At 41.2% G+C, this 24,084-nt stretch overlaps 1 protein-coding gene across 1 annotated transcript in view; it reads right to left on the minus strand.

Annotated features, from left to right (window-relative positions):
* ADCY1 (adenylate cyclase 1) overlaps positions 1–22,962 on the minus strand; it is a 222,668-nt gene extending 199,706 nt beyond the window's left edge. Inside the window, exon 1 of the mRNA XM_054020915.1 lies at positions 19,510–22,962. Within this exon, the coding sequence (XP_053876890.1) occupies positions 19,510–20,166 (657 nt within the window). The 5' untranslated portion in view covers positions 20,167–22,962. The remainder of the gene's footprint in view (positions 1–19,509) is intronic.
* Between the last annotated feature and the right edge of the window lie 1,122 nt (positions 22,963–24,084).

The following is a 24,084-nucleotide window of genomic DNA, read 5'->3' on the forward strand; positions in this document are numbered from 1 at the left end:
CATCTAGCCCACTATCCTGTCTTTTGACAGTGGCCAATGCCAGGTGCCCCAGAGGGAATGAACAGAAAGGTAATCATCAAGTGATGCATACCCTGTCGCCCATTCCCAGCTTCTGACAAACAAAGGCTAGGGACACCATCCCTGCCCATCCTGGCTAATAGCCATTGATGGACCTATCCTCCATGAATTTATCTAGTTCTTTTTTGAACCCTGTTATAGTCTTGGCCTTTACAACATCCTTTGTCAAGGAGTTCCACAGGTTGACTGCGCTGTGTGAAAAAAGTCTTCCTTTTATTTGTTTTAAACCTGCTGCCTATTAATTTCATTTGGTGACTCCTAGTTCTTGTGTTCCTGTTGTACAAGTCTGGTGGACAGTAGAAATCCTGCAGGCTCACATAAATGGTAGCTAAGTGGACCAGTTTCCTGTGGAGAGATGGGAACTGGAAAGGGACAACTTGGGGGAAAGGTAGGTAAAAATAGCATCAAGGGGCAGATCAAGTCCTCAAGCAACTGCTCTGGGGGAGAGAAAGGCACCATACACATGGATTCTCCAGCTTAACTGTGTGAAGCAGCAAAAGAAACATCCCTCTTTCCAAGAAGCTCTCTATAGCTGCAGAAATAGAGATGAGACTCCATCATTTGGAGTCTTAAAAATGAAGACTGAATGTCTTTCAAAGAGATATGCTCTAGCATTCAACCAGAAGTTATGGGCTTGAGGCAGGGCAAAGGTCTATGGCCTGTGGTATGCAGAAGGTCAGAGTAGATGGCCATAATAGTTCCTTCTGCCCTTAACTATGGTTCCTGTGGAGATGCATGGAGAGAAAGTTTCGGATAGGAGAGAACTTTGGGGAAGGAAGAGCATGAGTAGAGCCCCCAGAATGAGAAAGAGACTGAGGGAACAGAGAGAACTAGGGGCCTTCAGCCTGTTTCCTTTGCAAAGGAAGAAAAATGGAAGAGGGAAGAGAAGAAATATTAAAGAAAACAGACCTGATTCTCCTCTCACTAATACTGGTTAAGTGTCGCAATAACTCTCCTAACTTACACCTGTTCTCTCCTGGTATAGGTGAGAGGAGATTCAGGCCCAAAGCATACAAACTGAAAAAGAACTAGGGTTAGAGACATTAAAGGACAGAGGTACAGTAGAGGTGCAGAAAAGCAACACAAAACCTCACAATGGGGAAATGATAATTTAGTACATGCAACTCTACCCCGATATAACGCGATCGGATATAACATGAATTCGGATTTAACGCGGTAAAGCAGTGCTCCAGGGTGCTCTGCGCACTCTGATGGATCAAAGCAAGTTCGATATAACGCAGTTTCACCTATAACATGTTAAGATTTTTTGGCTCCTAAGGACAGCGTTATATCGAGGTAGAGGTGTACTATTTTATTTAACTAAGTTTAATTATGATACTGTATATATTACTGGCATGAAAAGCCATTTTATTAGTACTGATAAAATACATGACGCAGACAAAAAGTCCTTAAGGCGAGTCATGTATCTGCTTGTTATCCTGTTTAGAGTTATGCTTTCAACCACAAGGCTACAGCTAAAAGCTACCATCCTTCCAGGCCCATGAGACTTGGCAGGATTCATTTCTGCACCCGTGATCCCATCACAAACATCTAAAGGAACTGCTGTTGAGCAACACAGATGATAAAATGAGGACAGCTCCCCCTGCTCTGCCTGGCTCGGGTGAGTAGTGCTCTCTTGTAGCTCCCCCTCTATCTTGCCTGATGTGGTGAGAGCTTTCCCTCCTCCCTGTTTTCATCTACTTTAATCACTGCAGTAACAAAGCCAAAATTCTCCCCAGGGGGTAGCAGTAAGATGCTGCTTCCAGGCTCTTAATATTCTTTTAAAATATCATTCATAAAAGAAAAAGGAATTCAACATAGTTTTAAAAAAACAAACAAACAGTATTTAAGGACCTTTTTTGGTTCTTTTTTACAGAATCAAGCACAATCAGGTCCTGGTTCATCACTGGCACTCTTAGGCACTACTGTAATACAAATAACTAATAACAATGATTATGGTGTGACACAGACTGGCAAGAGTTCCTTGATCTGTATCCCTAAATCCTCTAGGCTGCTGTGTTTAAACAATGAATGTTTTTGTATAACATGTTTGTTGCATCAGATAGACCACAGTAGAACAAACTGTAAAGTGAAACTATCTCCGCTATTAGTGGATAAAAATAAACCAACATGAATAAAATTATTCTTCTTGCTTTCATTCATTGTCAGTCTTGATTGGGTCAAACAAGAACAACATTTCAGGCAAAGTTTATGCTGTTAATAATCAAACTACTGAGAGAAATACATTTTTTTAAAAAGTCTAAGCAGCTCCTAAACATGCTCATTTAACTGTAACATGAAATGCCTCATTCTCTTGTGAGCATCGTGCCCCAAGTCAGAATGCTGACCCAAGAGAGAGGAAAGTGTTCACCTCAAAGTAACTGGAAAGAAGAGAGCATGACAGCATAGGACAGCCCAAGCTAAATTGAAATATTTTAAGATAATCCTAGGGGGTCAATGACGCTCAAGACAAACTCTTATTTATGACATCCTGGTCTAGTAGACAGGACACTGAACAAGGAGTCAGGAAACATGGGTTTATTCCCCATTCTGCCACTGACCTGCTATATAAGCCTGGATAGCAATTTGACTGCTTTGTTCTTCTGTTTCCCTTCCAGCTCTTTGTCTGTCTTGTCTATACAGAGTGTAAGATCCTTGGGGCAGGGGCTGTTAAGTGTTTGTACAGCACCTAGCACAATGGGAAGAGGGGAATCTGGGTTATGACCTGTAGGTGTTACCCCAACATAAATAGTAAATATAAAACAATGAATTGAGCCTAGCATTTGTAGTGAGTGGCTGCAGAAGCTCTTTCTCTCTTAATATTATCTGAACTGGGGATGAGAAGACGATAATGCAAATAAAAGGTTTTCCTTATCTAAGCTGTGCTTAACTGAGACTAGTACAAAGATACTTGTTTCAGGATATGGAACTAGTGAACTTTAAAGCACTGGGTCACAAAATTACTAATTTTCAGAGAGGCATCTTTTGCCTTTTCTGTGAGTTTGCTGCAAGATGATATTATCTGAACATGTGTGACTACAGCATCATGCGAGCTCCCTTTTTGCAAAATACTGTGGGGGGCAAATTTAAAATAAAATATCATGAGGCTTCTTCTGCTCTTGAGTTCTACTGGCTGGGAATGCTCAGGCATTGTAGAGTACAGCTTATTATAAGATATAATTTGTGCTCCCATGATTAAGGTTTTCTTTGGTGTTTCCTTATAATACAGGTGTTCCAAACTCAGGCATTAGTAATGCAATGGAATTATTGCAAGACTAATATCAAAGGTGGAACAATTATGTATGTGGAATAAGAACATAAGAATGGCCATACTGGGTCAGACCAAAGGTCCATCTAGCCCAGTATCCTGTCTTCAGACAGTGGCGAATGCCAGGTGCCCCAGAGGGAATGGACAGGGAATCATCAAGTGATCCATCCCCTGTAACCCATTCCCAGCTTCTGGTAAACAGAGTGTAGGGACACCATCCCTGTCCATCCTGGCTAATAGCCAATGATGGACCTATCTAGTTCTTTTTTGAACCCTGTTATAGACTTGGCCTTCACAATATCCTCTGGCAAGGAGTTCCACAGGTTGACTGTGCATTGTGTGAAAAATACTTCCTTTTGTTTGTTTTAAACCTGCTGCCTATTAATTTCATTTGGTGACCCCCTAGTTCTTGTATTATGAGAAGGAGTAAATAACACTTCCTTATTTACTTTCTCCACACCAGTCATGATTTATAGCTAGTTTTTTATTTGTATAGCTAGCTTTATTTCCCCCCGCCCTCAAGAAATAGCATGTAATGGAACGGTTATTTGGATAAAATGCAACGTCCCATTGATTTCTTATCCCAAAGTACAGTGCCTAGTATTTTTAGTACTCATTGACCCCATTCTCTGTACCTGCTCCACATGATGAACTGATTTAATGCACTGTGGCTGACATCAATACAATGGTACTTTAAGGGTGCTGGGCCACTTTTTCAAAATTATTTAGGCACCTAAAAATACAGATACACATTTAGTGAGATTTTCAAAAGTACCTAAGCAGGTTAGGTAGAAATCAATGGGACTGAGGCACCTGTGCTTCTGAAAATCTTAGTAGGCACCTCTCTGCATCTTTAGACACCTGCATACTTTTAAAGATCTGGACCACTGTGTATAAATGGCTAGCGGATGCAGTGAAGAGGAATTGCAATTTCCTTAGCCTTTACACGTATCTTCTGAGATTTACTTCTTGCCAAAGCATCTGGATATGGATTAAAAATACATGTGCTTGGACATGAAAAGAAGAGTAAAATGATGAGAGGTTGCATTTTCAAAAGCACTCAGCATCGGCTTAATTCTGCGCCCACTGAAGGTCAATCAGAGTTTTACCACTGACTTCAGTGGGAATAAAGTTCGGCAGATACTGAGCACTTTTGAAAGTCCCACTAGCTGTTTGATCTCTTTTACCCAATATGTCAATGTATTGCAGGGGTCTTGGAACAGATTGCAGTTTCATGATGGCACAGGCACAGGCAAAATTAAGGTAAAATGAAAGCTGGAGGGAGGGACTTTATGGTGCAGCTCGTCAAAGTGCCAGAATTCTATCAGCAAGTTAGTTTACTAATGCACTAGCCTTCCACCTCCCAAGTCTCAGGTCCCAATCCCGTAGGGCCAGAAATGAAAATCCATTAGATTGAGTTGGCATCAAATTTACTGGGCATTTATACACATTACGAAAAACAGCACAGCCTTTGTACACACGGTCTAGAACTGGAACAGCATTTGTTTTGCTGATCAGGACTGAAGTGCATTAGCAGACATGTGCAAGCAGAAGTTTACTTAGTGCCTTTCAGTTCTATGTCTGGCACTGTCAGTGCTATTTGTCCATCAGTTTAATAAGCCCTAAATTAATCCATAAATCTGAAGGCAGGATCAAGCGGTTAGCATTTACTAATTGCAATCAGATGATAGTCTTACTTTTATTTATGTGTAATACCCCACTGGGGATTTAGTTTAAAACAACTTCCAATGATATTTCCCTTTTAGGAGGGTATGCATTAGAAGAATTACTGTATTCAATTTATGTAATACCAAAATAATCCTGTTAGATTGTGGACTAACTAAATAGGTTAGGCTTCAATTAAGTTACAGCAGTAGAAGACCCTTCGGGGTAATGTCTGTCTGTTGCACAAACAACATGTGTTTCAAGATCATTACTGTTAAAAATGTTAACCAACAAAAGACCAAGTTAATTTTGCTCATAAATATTTCTCTCACACGCACACTTGATGAGCAGATGCACACAGCTGCACTCCTAATATGAACTGGGATTTGCAGCTCTGTCTTTGAAAGACTTTAGAGAGTTAGTTATTTTAACAACTGCTTCATGAAGTTTTTCTATAAAATTCTTTCCAGAACTTACAATTTTTTTTAATACAGGCACAAATTACTATTCGTATTTGAGACCCCAGTCTTTTATTTCTAGATGCCTTATATTTGGGGCTTCTAATTTGAGGTTTTAACCAATAAAATACCAATAAAGCACTCAATAAAAAAGGAAAAAAGAAACTGTTTATCCAATAAACACCAGAAATAGTTAGTTGTATCTATGGGCTTGTCTATACAGAGCAGTAACGCAGACTATAGGGGGTATGATTTCTAAAGCACACAATCATGTTGCGCATAACAGGTCCATGCAGCCCCAGCAGGCCTGCACTAAAGTTTCCCTACTGAGCTTTAAAACACTACTACATTAATACCCACTAGAGAATATTATAAGGAGATAACTCATTACAGAAGTACATTCTGTACTGAGTAATGTAAATAATATTCATTACTCATTACAGTGTATACAAAGAGAAAGCACCAACAAAAAATCAACTTTATGGGCATCTACATAAAACTCAAACCCAATGCCCTAAAAATAAAATTAATAAACCCTCTAAAAATAGAAACCCTACATATATTCTATACCTAACTTGAATAACGAACTATATAAAAAACACAAGTTGGCCAAATCCTGAGGTCTACTCGGAGACAGATCTTGTCCTCTGGCTCTGCATGAAGAGGGGACCCTCCATGTGCAGATATCCCAACCCCCAGATAGAAAAGGGGGCATTCAGTTGCCTCCATAGCATCATCCCCCTCTCCTCTATAACCCACACAGAATTCTACGTGAGGCGGGATCAGGAGCTAAGAGGACCAAGGATGACAGATATCCTCCACTGGACCCAGTGAGCAAACGTGGTGAAAGCTAAGGCTATCCTGACCTGTTTCTGTGGAGCTGCCTCCCTGGGAGAGAACCTCCATGAAAGTTGGTACCCAGGTGCTGCAGAGAGTCCAGAGGCACAACAAAGAAGTCACTAATGTCTGAGTGGATGGGGCCATGCCACCAGCAGATCTCTGAGATCCATGTTGATCCCAAGGGTTTCCTCAACAGAAGACTGCACAAGAAACTCTGTGAGGAGAATTTCACTGAGTTTTTTAGCCCCTATGTAGGTATTTCTGTAGAGACAAATGATCTGGCCCTCAGTTTTCACCTGATCTTGACTTAGAGTCTATGTGAATTTTGCCTGAATAAGGATCTCCATATTTGGCTCAACACATTAAAAAACAACACACACACAAACCCCAACACCAGCCTATATGTTTTGTTCCTTCCACTTTGGTTTATTAAATAAGTTAATACTAGCAATGGGCAGTAGTGTGGAAGGTCTGGAGTAGATACATTCTCTGCAAACTAACCCTTAATATTCTAAGATGTACATGTTAACTCAGAGCAATTTTTGATACTTCAGAAAAATGCCTCTCTTCTGGTCAATAAACCAAGAGAAAAGGTGAGCAATTCTGGTTTAAAAACGACAGCCACCTAGTAACCATCCCTATATGCAAGTAGCTACTATGTCATGGAAAAAGTAGTATGTAAATCATAACTTGTGAACTGTTTTCCTCTGGTGCACTCTTCATGTTGAATCATGTCTGCAGGCCCGCCCTATGGTCCACACAGGATGAGTTGTATGACCAAGGGTTTACTTTAATTTTTTAGTTTTTGATTAAATGTGGCAGATCAAAAGGCCTAATCTGCTCTCCACACAATAGCTATGGTATAAGTGACCATGGATGCTTCCCCCACAATATTTGTCAACCCTGACCTCGAGGGGCCATCTCTAAGTCTGCATAGGCATGGAAAATTAAATCTTTGGCCACTCTTTGCTAAAACTGCAAAGGGTGCCAGTTATTACAGTTGACACAAAAATCCACCAGTACTGATTATTTGTACATGTGCCCTGCACGAACTGGACTAACACTATCAATCCATTTTACATGCCGTAGGGCATCATAAAAGATATTAGATGGTAATGGTGTTCAGTCATTGTCAACCTAAATTAACTGGAGCTGCTGACCTAGGAGAGGAAAAGCTCTTCATCGCGCTATTCCTCTCATGAGCTATGTAATTTAAAAACAAAACAAAACACCCTTTCCAGGACTCTGATTGTGGAATAGAACAGTCTCTTTTAAAGTTTGTACTTAGAAGGTCTATAGTAATTTAATTTAGCAGCATACTATAAATCAGCTTTGGAGTTCTTTGTTTTATTGCCAAAGGACAGTCTCAGAAACAAGAGCCTTCAGTTGCAATGTCTTGTACAAAGTAGTTCTGGCCTTGGAAGTACAATTCCCTTATCTCATCTCTTTCTTCTGAACGGCAGACCTATTACTTGTGATCATTCTGGATAAAGATGAGTTTTGATTTATTTTGGTTGGATTATTCATTGCCAGGATGCATCTCCTTCCCAAATCAACTGCTGATTTTCCTTCTACTTCATAGCCCTGAACTTCCCACAATTAGCACATCGTTTTTCCTATGCAGTTGCAGCAAATGTCAGAAACCATGCAAAGCAAGTCTACATACTATTTGACTCCTCTTTTTCACTACACAAAGGATCTTTTAAGGTGAGCTAGGTTATGGGTTTTGTGTATGAGTGAAAGTCATCCCTGTGCAGCTATCCAGGCCTATTCACATCAAGTCCCAGTTAATCCCCTCAAAATAGATCTGGGATTTTAGGGTTGAGTAGGCCTCATGCAGACAGTGTGCATAGGAGCTGATTTTCACTCACTTTAAATATTGTGCATTTCATTCAATAAAGGGCAAATTCCCTGAACTTATGCTCTAAAGCTGAACCAGACTCATCATATGAATGCACTGGGAGATGGGAGAGACTGGCTCAGAGATCATGCTGCTATATCTCTAGCAGTTGCGGAATTAAATCAGAGTATTTTGACTACAAGGTCCAAACACCTCTGAATTGGAGCTACCAGCCATAGTGGATGAACCAGAAGGTCTCCTATTCCTGAATAGCATGGGACATCTCAGCTCTTACCCCAATCACATCCAAGGCTTCCACATCCACATGGGAATACTCTGTCTTCTCATCCCTGGTCCATTAAATTTATTTAATTTAATTCTCACTTGGAGCAGATCTGGTAGGAAAACTGTTATTAACTACCAAGGAACCCCCAATTTTCTTATGGGGGTATTCCAGCTCCACTGAAGTCTTTGTGTTAATATACCTTGCACTTCACTGTGTGCATTAATGACAGAAATACCATCATAGTGGGCTCTGTGACAGATATTGCAACCACATGCAATATCTTTGGAGGAACATATTGTATTAAGCAGTCGTGGAGTGAATAGGGGGGCTAGAAGTGGTACCTGCCCCCCCAGCAGTTGTTAGGTGTACATGTGGCTTTTCAAGCCAAGAGGTGGCTTGAATTGAAGGTGGTTCCACCACTGCTCAAAACCCAGCTCTGCTACTGGCATTAAATTTATGAATAGTTTATGTATCACTCTGGAGCAGGGATTATATGCAACTCCAATGGGAAGAAGGATTGCCATAGCTCCATCAGAAACTAAAAACACAGGTGATTAAGGTAAATCACTCAGGTTGTAGACACGTCCAGACAGGTACCACTCTCTGGGAAGGCTTGCATATGCTGGTTCAAGCTGGGTTTTCCAGAGACCAACAGACAAAGCTAAGGCTTTTGGAATTAAAAAAAGGCTGCATTTAAACTGAATCAGAGCCCTCATTCTGATCCAGCAAATGGACAGAGCCTTCTGTCCAAGAGGGCTCCCAATCCTTGTGGAAGAGTTGAAAAATCGTTGGCCTACTAGACCCCATAAGATGGTGAAACCTCTAGTGAATTTTTAGCATGTGCATAGGATGAAGATCAGAAAAGTAAATAGAAACTTCCAAAGTGGAAGAATAGTGACAGTTGCTACAGTCAGTTCATCTCCTCCCTTACTCAACTGGGGGTGGCTCCATTCACTGGTTCAACATAATGACACTGATTTCAAAACAACCAGTAACTACGTTTCAAAGCTTAGTTGAATGCAAGGAGGGCAGACTTATCGCCACTAATGCAGACATAGGGAACTAGGTTTCTTCTGACTTCTGTGTCTACCCTGCTACAATCCTAGCTACAGAAAAAAGACAAGGATCAAGATCTAAAGATAAGCAAATACTAGGTTGTAATACAGTGGAACCCTGGCCGAGTGGTGCTGATGTCATTTTTTGTTTTACAGACGAATTTCTCTACAAGCAGAGATTCCCTCTCACTGTGGTTGCCATTTACAAATTACAGTGCACGTAAACACACTCTGACCTTCTTAGCAAGTCCCATTAAATGGAATTCCACTATATTTGGGTTCACAGTGAGTGGAATTCACCCCAGTGTAGAAGACCTATGCAGGACCCGCAAACCCCACAAGTCTCCACAAAGCCTGTAGTAAGTGCTTAAGTGGACCATGAGTGGGATGAGGGCCTCGCCTGGTCCCTCTGCATTGAGACGGATGCTGCTGTATGAAGGGGTGCATTTCATAGTATCAGCAAAACCAAATAGCATAGCAAAACACAACATTACTAATTTTAAAGTAGTTTTTATGAAAATGTGAACTGACCCAGTTGAACTGCTGCCTCCAATATGGAATTTATTAATTGTCTCTTTTAGCTTGTTTTCCTCCCAAACCTCAAACATGAAACCATCCAACATTGTGTTCAACCCCAGTAACAGGCTGGTACAGGAAGAGGGAATTCTTCACTCTGAACTAGATGATCTAGTTGGCAGTTAATGCTATAGCAAACATTAGAAGCACTGGCCCATTCTCCGCTTTTAAGTAGGGAATTACATAAGTACTACTCAAGCAAAGTATTTTTTTCTGGCTTGTCAATACTTCAGACTATGAGTATATTTTAAGCAAGACTATTGTAAATGTGTTTATTAATGTTGCTTTATTTCCTAATTTTGTGTGGGTGGATAATTACTTATATAGTCCTCAGAGCTTCATAAGTGAATTATAGAAGTCTAAAAAATGTCTCTGCTATTATAGTATATGAATGAACAACTAAAGTATTCTGTGAATGAAAGGCAGACTAGTAGATTTGCTATAATTAGAAACGTTATTCTTGTGGCAACAGTTGGAAAGGACAATTAATTGTAATCCTTATGTTTATCTCAGAGGCTGCATAACCATTGTTAGCAAATTCAATAATGCACTCCTTTGTGCGAAAAGGCAACTTCTGGATTGTGTCAATAGCACTTTCTACTATAGCTATATTTTAATGCATCCAGGTATGTGCATTTCTTCTTTCCTATGGAACATTTTACAGCCCTGCAGTTTCTGAAACACCCAAGAAAATAGTGTCTTGGGCAACACTGGATCTGTATTTCTGTTGTAATCTACCTGGCTTGGCCTAATAAATTCTCTCCTTACATCACAATTTACTATTTCATTCTGTACAAGAATGTTTGGGATACTGTTTGTATGAAAATGCATCTCAGAATAAACTTGCATTGTACTGTTACATTTATCCATACTGAGATGAGAATTTGGCCCAGTAACACTAGTGTAAATCCAGAGTAACTCTACTGAAGTCAATATTTCCTCCAGATTTAGTACAGATGGATGGACAGTGTAGTGAAAATGCTGTTTCCTCAAAACTCCTGAACTATGTACTTCAAATTGATAAAGATTTTGAGCTATATCATCTTGTCTGGAGCAAAAGTGGTCCAGTGGTTGTGGGTGGGAGGAAGGGGGAGTCACATATTTCTGCAGCTTAGAAGTAACAGAAAACATGAACTACCTTCCCTTCTTCGGGGATGAGAGGTTCACAAGCCCCTCCAACCATACTAAGCCAAGGATCTAGTCCCCAACCCTAGAGCTCTTGGAGCATCTGCAAAGAGGACCTGCCCTCTGTGTTGCTTCCCAGTCTCCTATAGTTCCCAGCAGCAGTGCTCCCACTGGCTTCCTCCCTGACAGCAACATTCCAAGGGGAGTAGAATATGGCAGCATTAAGTCCTGCTGGAATTTCCTTATGAAATTTCATTAATTTGCTAGGGAATAAAGCTGCATAGAATGACATCACCCTGTCCCCCTTCTATATCCCCTCAAAACCTAGAGATCCCAACAACTTAGTGTTCATGCAGAGAAGCAAACATGAGCTTAGGAACAGTGAAGGATGATGCTATTAGGCTCTTCCAAATGTGCCATCTGCATTTGGCTTTGATTTGTGCTATTCCCATTGTCACTACATCTAAAGTGAAAGTGAGGATCTGGCCCTCTGAATTTAAAAATCATGACAGCCAAAAGCCGTTATTTTATGTTTGCCAGCTGTTTATGGAAATGAAAGCAGCATAGACCACTGTATGAGAGAGAGAGAGAGAGAGAGAGTATTATTTACCTACATTGTCAAGGAACAAAACTTAAGAAGGTTATAAATGAAACTTTTCACCACAGCCGCCCTAGTTAGAAAGGATAATATCACACAATGCAAAGACACACTGAAACATGTAGAGATTCATGATTGCAGTTAAATCTGATCAAAACAATCTGAAACCCACCATATCTAGATACTGGGCTATACCAGATATATACAGTAGTGTACTGTATTACAACTGTAATTGAGAAAGTCATATTGAGAAAAAATAAAATAAACAGTTGGAGCCAAATTTTGCACTTACATTGCGGGGGAAATATCTGCCCCAACCTTAACTATGCTGCTGTGACCAGCTCAAGCCTAAATTATAAAAATATAATTACACATACACTCTGTGTGATGCTCCTACCCAAATGATGACCACCTCTCTGTCTGCATTCTGCCCACAACTCCTCCTCCCTCCGCCATACCTGGGCTACTTCTAACATTCCAAGGCATCAGAGCTTGAGACAGGTTTTTTATATTGTTAGAAAGTCAGAAGCTTTCATTCTAATGGGACATTTGTTTCTAGTCCTGGGAGAGCTCAAGATATCCAACCTTTGAATGTATCATTACTATGTGTTGGAACACTATTTTAGTTTCTAAATTATATTAGTATAACATTTCCTTTCCTCTGAGGTCTCTACAGTTGTACTCATGGTTCTAAATGAGTTTACTATTCCAAGAAATGGGATATGAAAAACAAAAACCCAAAAAGAAATGTTTACATTCTCATCCAATCAGCGGACAAAACTGTAAACTCTTTGGGGCAATGACTTTTTTTTTTTTTTTTTTTTTTTTAAATACAGCACCTAGCACAATGGGAGTTCTTGGTTCATGACTGGGGCACCTAAGTACTGCAATAATACAAATAAAATAAATAAATAAATAAAAATCTACATTATTTCACCAATCACAACTATCCAACCTAGCTTAAATAATGAATACTTGTAAAGAAATGCAAACAAACAACTCAGAGGATTTTTTTTTAAGTGCAAAAGAATTTGATAAATATATGTTTGAAGAAATGTGAGGGAAGCACTGTCTGCTCACAGACATTCTGTAAGCAGAAGAAAGGTAGCTAAACTTATCTGACAAATTATTCATTGTTAATGATTTCCTCAGCTCTATGTGATTTTTGGCAGTTTCACTGATGCCCACTGGTTCTCAAACACAGCTGAGAAACTGACTAGTTTTGAAACTGCATTCTGTTGCTGCCTAATCCCTAAGCAGCAACAGAGGTACTAAAGATGCCTGTCTACAGACTTATGAAGCCAAAGCTATTAGTTTATAGAATCATAGACTTTACGGTCAGAAGGGACCATTATGATTGTCTAGTCGGACCTCCTGCACAACGTAGGCCACAGAATCTCGCTCACCCACTCCTGTATCTAACCCCTAAGCTATGTGTGAGCTACTGAAGTCCTCAAATCGTGGTTTAAAGACTTTAAGGTGCAGAGAATCCTCTAGCAAGTGACCCATGCCCCACGCTGCAGAGGAAGGCGAAAAACCCTCTGCCAATCTGCCCTGGAGGAAAATTCCTTCCCAACCCCATATATGGCGATCAGCTAAACCCTGAACATGTGGGCAAGACTCACCAGCCAAACACCCAGGAAAGAATTCTCTGTAGTAACTCAGATCCCACCCCATCTAACATCCCATCACAGGACATTGGGCATATTTACCGCTAATAGTCAAAGATCAATTAATTGCCAAAATTAGGCTATCCCATCATACCATCCCCTCCATAAATTTATTAAGCTTATTCTTGAAGCCAGATGTGTCTTTTGCCCCCGCTGCTCCCCTTGGAAGGCTGTTCCAGAACTTCACTCCTGCGATGGTTAGAAACCTTCGTCTAATTTCAAGCCTAAACTTCCTGATGGCCAGTTTGTATCTATTTGTTCTTGTGTCCACATTGGTACTGAGCTTAAATAATATTCAGTTCATATGTGCAAAATCATCTTCACAACTGTAGCCCTTCATGTGATTTTTTAAAATGCCATCTCCAACTCACCAACAACATACCTTGAAAAGTGGTGAATAGGTATGTTGTAAATGAAGACTAAAATTCTACTTTAACTACAAAGACATCAGTGTCCTTCACCCTTCCACAAGTAAGTTTCCTTCAAATACAGGATGAAATTCAGCTGGCAGTTATGCATGGAGGCTGAACACACTACCAATATTGGCCCCAATCCTACAAACGCTTTGTAACTTTAGGCATGTGGAGAATCCCATGGATTTCAATGGGACTACTGATATGCAGAAGCATTTGCGAGACTAGGGACATACTTGGCACTTCTTGTACATAATGCTTTCCAATATTAACTACTGCATAAACGTGGAAAATGAAGCAAAGGAAGTAAGCAACTAGTCCAATGCAACAATATAAGACTGCATCAGATACCGGATTAGAATTTAGTAGCTCCTGACTTCCACTCCTTTTATTATACCACTAGACCTCACCTCTGTTTTGCAAAGGGAACAGGGGATCAACAGTCCTGTCAACGATGTGGTTAATTAACTGCCTTTTCCACGCTAGCAGAAAAATACGAACCATATAAAACACAAAATGTGGACAACTCTGTGTGATATTGTGGATTATTTTGCCAGTGGCCTGCGAAGTGCTACAATAACTTAATCAAACTGTAAATGTTAAAGGGCATAAAATGTGTTATTTCAACATTTTCTAAATCACCAGCCTCCCTCCGGCTGCTCTTTCCATAATTTACCAGTTCCCCTCTACTCATCCATTTTCCAAGTTGGCCCTATTTGGTTACTGGCTTGACCCAATAAATTTTCAGCTTGAAATACATTTAAACATAAAATAGATTGAAGGGTACACTACAAAAATATTGCTCTGTCCATAGAGTTGAAAAGAAGAAATATTTATGGTCATTTAAAATGGCATCCATGTTTCTGCTTTGTTCTGTTAACTTGTGTTGCAATTCTTTGGTTTGCATACACAATTCTATATCAGCTACCACATGCCTACTACTTTACAAGACTCATCTACTGTACTTGCAGGTGGATATTATATAATAGGTATATGATATACCAATATATATGCTGTTAATGAGCAAGAGAACAAAATATTTAAAATGTTATACAAAGTTAATTTGTTTAACAGCAACTTAAGATATGAAGATGAGCCCACAGCACAGATAAGTAATTACAGTAACCCTTGCTTACCCCATCTGCCTTTAGTGTCTATAACGCCCACTCATTGCATCTCAACATAAATTAGACTAAGCTTTTGGGGCAGGGATTATATCTTTTTAACTGTGCTGTTAAGCACCTAGCACATGTTTGGGCACTGCATAAATGAATCAAACTATTGCAAATGTAATTAAATCTTCCTTTGTAGGTTCTACCTTTTCCAGATACTGCTTTATGGTTTTGCTCACAAAACACTGGGGGTGAGGGAGAAATAGTCAACATGCAATCATGACTCCCACTGCAGTCAATGAGAGTCATGTGGCTAAAATGCTATTGATTACATATACTATGTAGACCTTTATGACGATGTTGTAGCTAGATATACAAAAATAGTTGAAATCCTGCCCCCAATGAAGTCAGTAGGAGTTTTATTAACTTCAATGTCAGGATTTCACCCTAGCAATGCCCCTCTGCCATGTACATTGGCCAAACCGGACAGTCTCTATGCAAAAGAATAAATGGACAGAGGTCAAGAATTATAACATTCAAAAACCAGTCAGAGAACACTTCATCCTCCCTGGACACTCAACTACAGACTTAAAAGTCGCAATTCTTCAACAACAACAAAACTTCAAAAACAGACTCCAATGAGAAACGGCAGAACTGGAATTAATTTGCAAACTGGACACCATTAAATGAGACTTGAATAAAGACTGGGAGTGGATGGGTCATTACACAAACTAAAAACTATTTCCCCATGCTAATTTTTCCCCCTACCGTTACTCACACCTTCTTGTCAACTGTTGGAAATGGGCCATCCTGATTATCACTACAAAAGTTGTTTTTCTCCTGCTGCTAATAACCCACCTTAATTGATTAGTCTCGTTAGAGTTGGTATGGCAACCCCCATATCTTTTCATGTTCTCTCAATGTGTGTATACATATCTTCCTTCTGTATTTTTCACTCCATGCATCTGATGAAATGGGTTTTAGCCCACAAAAGCTTATGCCCAAATAAAGTTGTTAGTCTCTAAGGTGCCACAAGTACTCCTCGTTCTTTTTGCTGACACAGACTAACACGGCTACCACTCTGAAACCTGGCACCCTAGGTATGTTATACCTTTATATTTTATTTTACTTCAATTATTCAGTTAACATTCTTTATATTTTATTTTACTTCAATTATTCAGTTAACACTGGGGATTGGGATCCCCCATTAAGTCACAAACAGGTACAGAATGGACAGCTACAGTGCAATTTTCTTCATCTTACCCTGTCAATGTGCTTTATCCCTGACTTGGAGGGAACACCTCGAGTGGTATAGAAGGCTATGTGAAATAAGCCAGGGAGTCCCCATAAACAACTCCCTGCATTACTAACCACAATCACATTTGATCTAAATATTCCTGAAGTTCACTTAAGGCTTGAACCTCTTGAAAAACTATTTTCACAACAAGCTGGTGTATTGGTTTTAATATGCAAAATTGTTCATAATTTTATATGAATGCAAATTTTATGCATATAGAAGAACCCATTTAGGGACTGATCCTGCACCACGGAAGTCCATGGGAGTTTGGCACTTCAGTGGGAGCAGGAGCAGGGCCTGATGGAGGTCTTGGATATAAAGAAACTCTGTTTATAATGGAATGAAAACCTTACGGCCAAAAGCTTTTCAAAAGTGACCTCTGTATTTGGTCGCCTCCGTTTTTGCAAGACCAGCTTCAGACACGTTGAGCCTGATTTTGCTGACAACTCACTTCAGTGGAAGTTATGGGCACTGAACATTTCTGAAGATCTGAGCCAATGCATCTCAACTTGGGCTCCCAAAAGCTGAGGCACCCAGGAGTCAGAGGCCATATTTGAAAAAGCTGACCTCAGTTGTTCTATTGCTTTGCATGTCTGGTTGCAGTAAATCTCTGTTTACAGGGTCCAGGCAAACCCTTTCATTCGGTTGCAGCTCTGCACAGCTCCACAAGCCTGGACAACGGACTGTGTCCTGCGTTCATACAGGCCAGCACGGAAGGGAGCACTGAGGGCAGGCTGAATAAAATCCTGTAACTAGAACACATCCCCTGCCTGAGATACAACTGCTATTGCAGCTCACGCATAGGAGCAGCTCCTGCAAAAGGGCTGTGCTGCCCCCAGGATGCCCACATAAGATTCAATTACTCTGGTATTATGCAGGCTTCAGAATTTCACCGGTTGTGAAAATACTGTGCGAAAAAACAAACAACTTCATCATAAGCAACACACATCTCTGTTAAATTCACAGACCGATTAATTTGCTCGACTTGGAGCAGGTTTCTGCCTAATATTCTCACCAAAGCATAATACCCGTGGGACTTTGTATAAATGACAAATTACTTTGTAAGGGGAAAAATGTACAAATGCTATTCCAGCCTCTAGCAGGATTTTTTAACATTGCCTGTTGATTAGCTGAGGGGAGATCAATAAGAGGACAAAAAGCTTATCAAAATGTTTATCGTCAAGCCCTGGGTAAGAGAATACCATAAACAGACGTGGTCGTGCAAGTTAGATCCTTTGTGTAATTCTGGTGGAACAGCAGGTGCCACTTGTAGCTGTAACCCAGCATCAGTGAATATCTGCCGCCATGTCATGGGGATTAGGATTGCCTGGGCTCCACTTGGGAGTAAAAGGTTCCTGACTTCTGGTACAAGAAGCAGTCTGTAACCCCATTCAAAGCAGAGTATTTTAGTGTTTTTCTTTTATCCTTTTGGATGTTTTCAATGAACACTCCCTGAATTTCATCAGCACTCTCTCTCATGGAAATTCTAAATCACGCACTTAAAAATAGACACATCAGATTATCTGGGTAAATCATAAAGCTCAGCTTATCTCTCTCTTCCCCTTCAAAACATACAATTTATTTTGTCCACCAGCATCAAGCCAAGAGTAATCCTGTAGTCCCAGCAACCTCACTTCCTTGGCTATCTATTATATCCATATATGTGTGTCAGATTCTAGGTGAGGGTGTATGAATGCATGCCTTGGTGCATGTGACTATGTTTGTGTTACTGTGTCTGGAGGTGTATGTCTAAGTGTCACGACGCAGCCTGATATGACCAAGGAGAATAACATCAAAAATCAAAAGCAGTAAAGTAGCAAATAATCTAAACAAGGAATAAAGTATCACTAAATATTAATCTAAAATCCCTAAGACCCATTATTGTTCCTCTTAAGAGCAAACATAACTGACCCAGTACTAGAGAGAATAAATCAGTCTTTCCCAGTGGTTCAGATACACAACATAATAGAACCTAAACAGACAATCCTGACTCCTAGCCCCACCGCTTCAAACATGCGCATCTCCCTACTCTCCTCCCCCATTCCCAGTACAGCCCATCAGACCATGGGAGCTGGAGAAAGCCCTGCAGGGCTATAAATAGCCACTCCTGGGAGGGGGCACAGAGGATGGAGGAAGTGCAGCAGCACGTTCCCAAAAATGCTGCAGAGGGAGGCATCATCGGCTTAATTCTTGGGGGGGAGGGGGGGAGACTGTTAGGAAGTTCAATGATATACTAACTAATCTGCATGGGGAGGAGGAAATGGCTGGAATTGGGAAACTAAACTAGGAATGTCATGCACACTGGGAGAAGAAGGGGGTGGAATTTCCATTTCTGGCTTCCCACCCTCTTCCAAGGAGTTTCTCCAGCTCCCCTGAGCTCTGCTATTTGGGGTAGAGGGTTGGGGAGGGTCTCCTGGGGGTAGAGCCTGTGGAAAAAATAAGAATATCAATTCATGGCGATCTCACCAAACAAGTCTAGCTACCTATTCCAAGTCTGTAGTGAGTCAGATGGAATTTATTTATGTTCATTGACTGCACCTCCTGCATGAAGTGTCCCCATCAACGAAATACTGCTGCTGCTTTTTATTATTACTATTAGACAAAGTCAGAAAGCTTTTCCTTGCCTTTTCACCCAGCAGCCAAATATCCCTCCCTTAACTCTGACCCCACCTCTGCCCTACATCCCCACTCCAAACTTTGTGATGTTGGGAACCAGCAGGCAGACGGCGACATGCCTTCTCTAAGCACACACGTCCCAACACAGATTGAGCATCCAGTGCTTCCCACGAGCCGCTACACAGACCTGATACCCCGAAATACTATTAACACACCAGCCATAGCTAGGCACACTCCATGCGTCCAATACGCACCACACAGGCACCGTATGTCTAGCTCACACATTCACTTCCCCAATACAGACACCTCCCCAATACAACTACAGACACACTGCAACACGAACTCATACACACACACACACACACACACACACACACACACTTCCCCAATGCATAAACATACAAACACACACCCCGCATGTCCCACAATGCACACACCGTCCCTGCATCCCAGGTCCAATACACACACTCCAACACACACACAAACTAAACTCCCCACACTCTGGACCCCCTAACCCTCTCCCCCAGCACACACAGCAGCTGCAGCACACACACACACACACACACACACACACACCCCGCCGGCTGCTCCCCTCCTTTCCCTGGGACTTACCGTCCTCCAGAGCCGCTGCCTCTTGGCACTGACCGAGGTGGCGGTGACGATGAGGTGGGAGACCGCCACCACCAGCCCGAAGACGATGGCTAGCAGGGTCCGCACGGGCAGCAGCGAGTAGGAGACGAAGGTGACCAGCATGAGCTGCCACATGCCCTGCTCGGGGGCGCTGGGGGGCTCCAGGCCGTAGGCGCCCAGCGAGAAGGGGCAGCAGAGGAAGGAGAAGGTGAAGCTGAAGAGCAGGGTGAGCTTGACGATCTGCTGCAGCTGGGTGACCTGCAGGTACTTGACGTTGGTGACGATGAAGAGGGAGAGGAAGATGATGCAGTGCACCGGGTGCGAGCCCTTGGAGATGGTCAGGCTGGGGCCGGAGAGCAGCTCCACCAGGGCCAGGCTGGCGGTCAGCACGATGAGCACGGCCAGCGCCTTGAGGGTGGAGGTCTGCTCCAGCTTCAGGTTGTAGCTCTGGAAGAGGGACTCCAGCTCCTTGCAATCGAACTCGTCCTCGCAGGCGATGGCATCCAGCAGCAGCAGCGGAGGGGATCCCCCCAGCCCGGCGCCCGCCGCGGCCGGGGGGGAGCAGCAGCAGTGACAGCACTTCTTCCTCTTGGTCTTGACTTTCTGAAACGGTATTTCCTCCATGTCAGTGCCATTCATAAACCCCGGGGAAGGAATGCTCCTCCTGGCGTCCCCTGCTGCTGCTCCTCTGCCTCTCTGCTCATAGAGAGAGAGAGAGAGAGAGTGGGGCTGCGAGCTGGAGCAGCAGCAGCCGCCAACTAGGAGCCGGCAACCCCCAACTGCAAAGCCTCCTAGGAGCCGGCAACCAGAGCCAATCTACTAGCAACCAGAAGCAGCCCTAGGGAGGGATCCAGCCACCCCCAGATGCAACCTGGTAGCCAGCGATCGCTGGGATGGCTGCAGGACAGAGTCAAAATCTCAGTTGTGTTATTATTCCAGCCTCTCCCTCCCCCCTCTTTCTGGAGCTCCAGGGATGATAATCTCCTAATGACACCAAAACACCATCCAAAGGTTTGAAATCAAGCAAGGAAAGGGGGGGAGGGAGTAATCAACAGGCAGAACTGGCTTCAGAGAGCCTGGTTAGAGAAGCGGGAGCTGGGGGATACTGTTTCCTAGGGAGTAGGCGACGTTAAAAACAAGAAGGGGGCCTGGACTAAGCAGAGGAAAAGAGAGAGGTGGGGGGAGGAGAGAGAGGGAAGGAGACACAGACAGGGAAAGAGGGTGATCCCCTTCCTACGTCCAAGAGCATTTCACTGGGGCTCGGGAATGATATGCGCCTGCGCACTGATTGCTTGAGAAGCCAGACACGTCTCCCCAATCGGAGCAGATTGACAAGAAGAAAACACAGATCTGACAACAGGACCACGTTTGAGTCTGCTTTGCAGCCCCCCTCCCCCGCCCGCCTGCTGCCGTCTCCCTCCAGCCATCGGAACACACACATCCAGCCATCGCTTGCCCAGAGTCAGCCGTGCTTTGCTTCACTTCGTGCTTTGATCAGGCTCCGCATTTGTTTTACGTCCCTGCAAACGCAATAGTGTGTGGACCCGCCAGCGGCAGAGGAGGAGAAGTCTAGCCTTCTTGGTACAAGTATAGTAATAATACGAGCCACGAGAAAGATAAAAACTTTACAACTACAGCCTAGTTAGTCTGCAGACATTCTGTCTGATGTGGGAGAAATATAACCCATTACAGTAGGATGCGAAATAGCATCATTTGGTTTTAATGGGATATGTAAAAGAAAGCTTGCAAGTTTTTGAGTAAAATGTAGAGCTCACCTTAATGCTTGTCTCTGCCACTGCTAATCAATTATACATTAAATCAGTCCTTAAATCATTTTACTTTCTTGTGCACCGTTACATATTCTGCGCCAAATTCTGTCCCTGTTTATATTTATGCAATCCTATTGACTTCACAAGCTGTCATTTAGTGCAGAAGTTAGTCTCAGATCTGTATTTAAATTGAAAAAAGTGATATTATGCAAGTGCATGTTTCCGAAATAATTTATATACATGGGGTGTGCCTACTCCCTAGGAAACATTTTTAATCAGTAGCTGTCAATCTCACCACACACGCAATTTCCGTAGATAATCAAAATGTATAGATAGGCAAAGTAAGAAAAATGGTTTTGAATTAAGCTTGTTACAAATAAATTAGCAGATGAATTGTAAAAACAGGTATACTTTGTTGATTTAAGGATATTGACTTTGTATATGTTGACATGTGATGTTGACAATTGGGTTTTAAATGTTTATAAAACTAACTTTTTGAATGGCAACATCTCCGGTCATTAAATAATTGTCTGAATTTCTGCTCTTAATTTCCCACATCTGTGAAAATTTAAAATCAATAACCATCTAAAAATGCTTACAAATAAATAGACATTATAAAAAAATAATCTACCAAGCATATAGATATAGATATAAAAATGTTGTGTGTGTGTCCTGCTTCAAAATGTGTGCAGATATTAAAAGAAGTGAAAGGCAACAAAGAACAAAGAACATAGAAAATTATCTTAAAATCTCAAACATTTCTGTCAGCACTTCGGACTTTTTCAGGGAATAAATCAGGTCAGTAGCCGGGGGGCAGATATTCTTATTATAGTTGCATCCGAAGAAGTGAGGTTTTTACTCACGAAAGCTTATGCCCAAATAAATCTGTTAGTCTTTAAGGTGCCACCAGACTCTTTGTTGTTTTTATTATAGGAGTTATTTTCCATTTGACATAGGAGTATATTATGCTTCAGCAAGATTTTTTTTAAACTTTCAGTGCTAACACTACACTACTACACAGTAATACTGCCATGTTATCTCAAATTTTAAACTTCTGTAACCCTTTTACTCAAGTTTAAGGCTATTGACCTGATTCAAAGCTCATGAAGTCCAGGGGAAATACTCCCATCCTCTTCAATGGGCTTTGGATCAGACTTTAAAATGCTTTCCTAATTATTTTCATATAAAGAGCCAGAACAACAATATAAACTACATGCGGATGATATTGTTTTTTGTCTGAAAAAGACCATAGGATTGCTTTAATGATCTTGTGGGTACATTTAAGTCTTGATGGCCTAATCTCTCTCTCATTGATGTCACTTAAATCTTGATCGTCAACTTCAGTGGATGACCCCTAAGTCTGATGGTTTGCATTGCTTTCTTGGTATTTACATTGTTTTTCAGGATGCTATATATAATTTCTGAAAGGTAAAAATTGCTTTTAAAAGTCTCTGATAAATGTTCTAATGTAGTGTCAAACATAACAGAAAAGAGCAAAACACAAACAAGGTTATCTGTTATATTCCTGTAATCAATGTTATTTAAAAAATGTCAAGAGTCCAAGTAGCTTTGACAGGTTGGCTGTTTTGTTTAAAAACCTTGGATTTTACCCAAAGTCCTTGATGATCTGAGTTTTAAAGCATGAAAAATAAAATTTATGATATCATGACTACTCTTTGTGTGATCTACATTTGAGAAAATAGCTACAGTGTTCAAACATTAAACAGATATAACACTGTTTATAAATACTTTGCAACTTGCTTTTCCTGAAGGAAAAAAAAAAAAAAAAAGCTGAATTTGGATAACTTCTCTTCGCTGCAAAGTGCATCTTTCAAAGATTGAACTATAAAGGTGGTACTGCAAGTCCCAAGGTAATAAAAGATATGCCTAAATTCTATTAACAAGAGTAGTGGTATAAATCAAAAACTTGCTTTAAATTAGTTTGTTAAAACCTGAAAAGCTGTTTTATTTCTTTTACTGTTATAGTTGTATATGGTACCAAAGAGTTAAATCTCTCTTCTACAGAAAGGATAGCTAATTGGTACTCCTCATGCTGCCTAATAATAGGGAGAGAGAAATTCTTTGGCCAAGAACATCTAACTAAGCTCCTTCTCCTTAAATATCTCATTGCCCCTTTGTTATGTATATGCAGAGCAGACAGGAACTCGATTGTTAAAAAAAATAAATGTCTCGGTGTCTAGACTCAGTATAGACAGAGAAAATATACTCTACCACAATAGGGTTGTATTTACTTCTTTTCCCTAAGTCTACAGAATTGAGTATCCCTGCACATCAGGGTGTCTTCAACTTCAACTCTTGCTTCTCATATAAGCTTTCCAGGACAGCATGATGCTCCTGTGACCTACTGAACTTCTATGTTAATACTAATGAATCATTTCAGCAAGCAGGCAAATACTGGCTGCTTACTTTTCAGCCAACATGATTTATGGCAGGTCAGCTGAATCCTCCTTGCTTTTGACAAATCATTTACCTCCATCAGTACCGTATCCACGCTAATGTATCTGTTCTTCATTTAAAAAAAAATATACACACCTAAGGGCTGTTTAATAAGATAACACGAAGATTATTCAGTGCTATTTACATGAAGAATCCACTGATTGATTACCTGGCTTCACTGGTCTTTTCTATCATTGTTCCTCTTCAGGTGTGTATGTTTTCCTTCTCTGAAGCCGTCTCTCGATACTATTCATTACTTTCCATCATAGTGAATTCATTCTGCTGAACAGCCACCTGAAGACCTCAGATTCCATCCTGGACTCCTGATTCA

This window comes from Malaclemys terrapin, chromosome 2 (assembly GCF_027887155.1).
Source record: "Malaclemys terrapin pileata isolate rMalTer1 chromosome 2, rMalTer1.hap1, whole genome shotgun sequence".
Lineage (NCBI taxonomy): Eukaryota > Metazoa > Chordata > Testudines > Emydidae > Malaclemys > Malaclemys terrapin.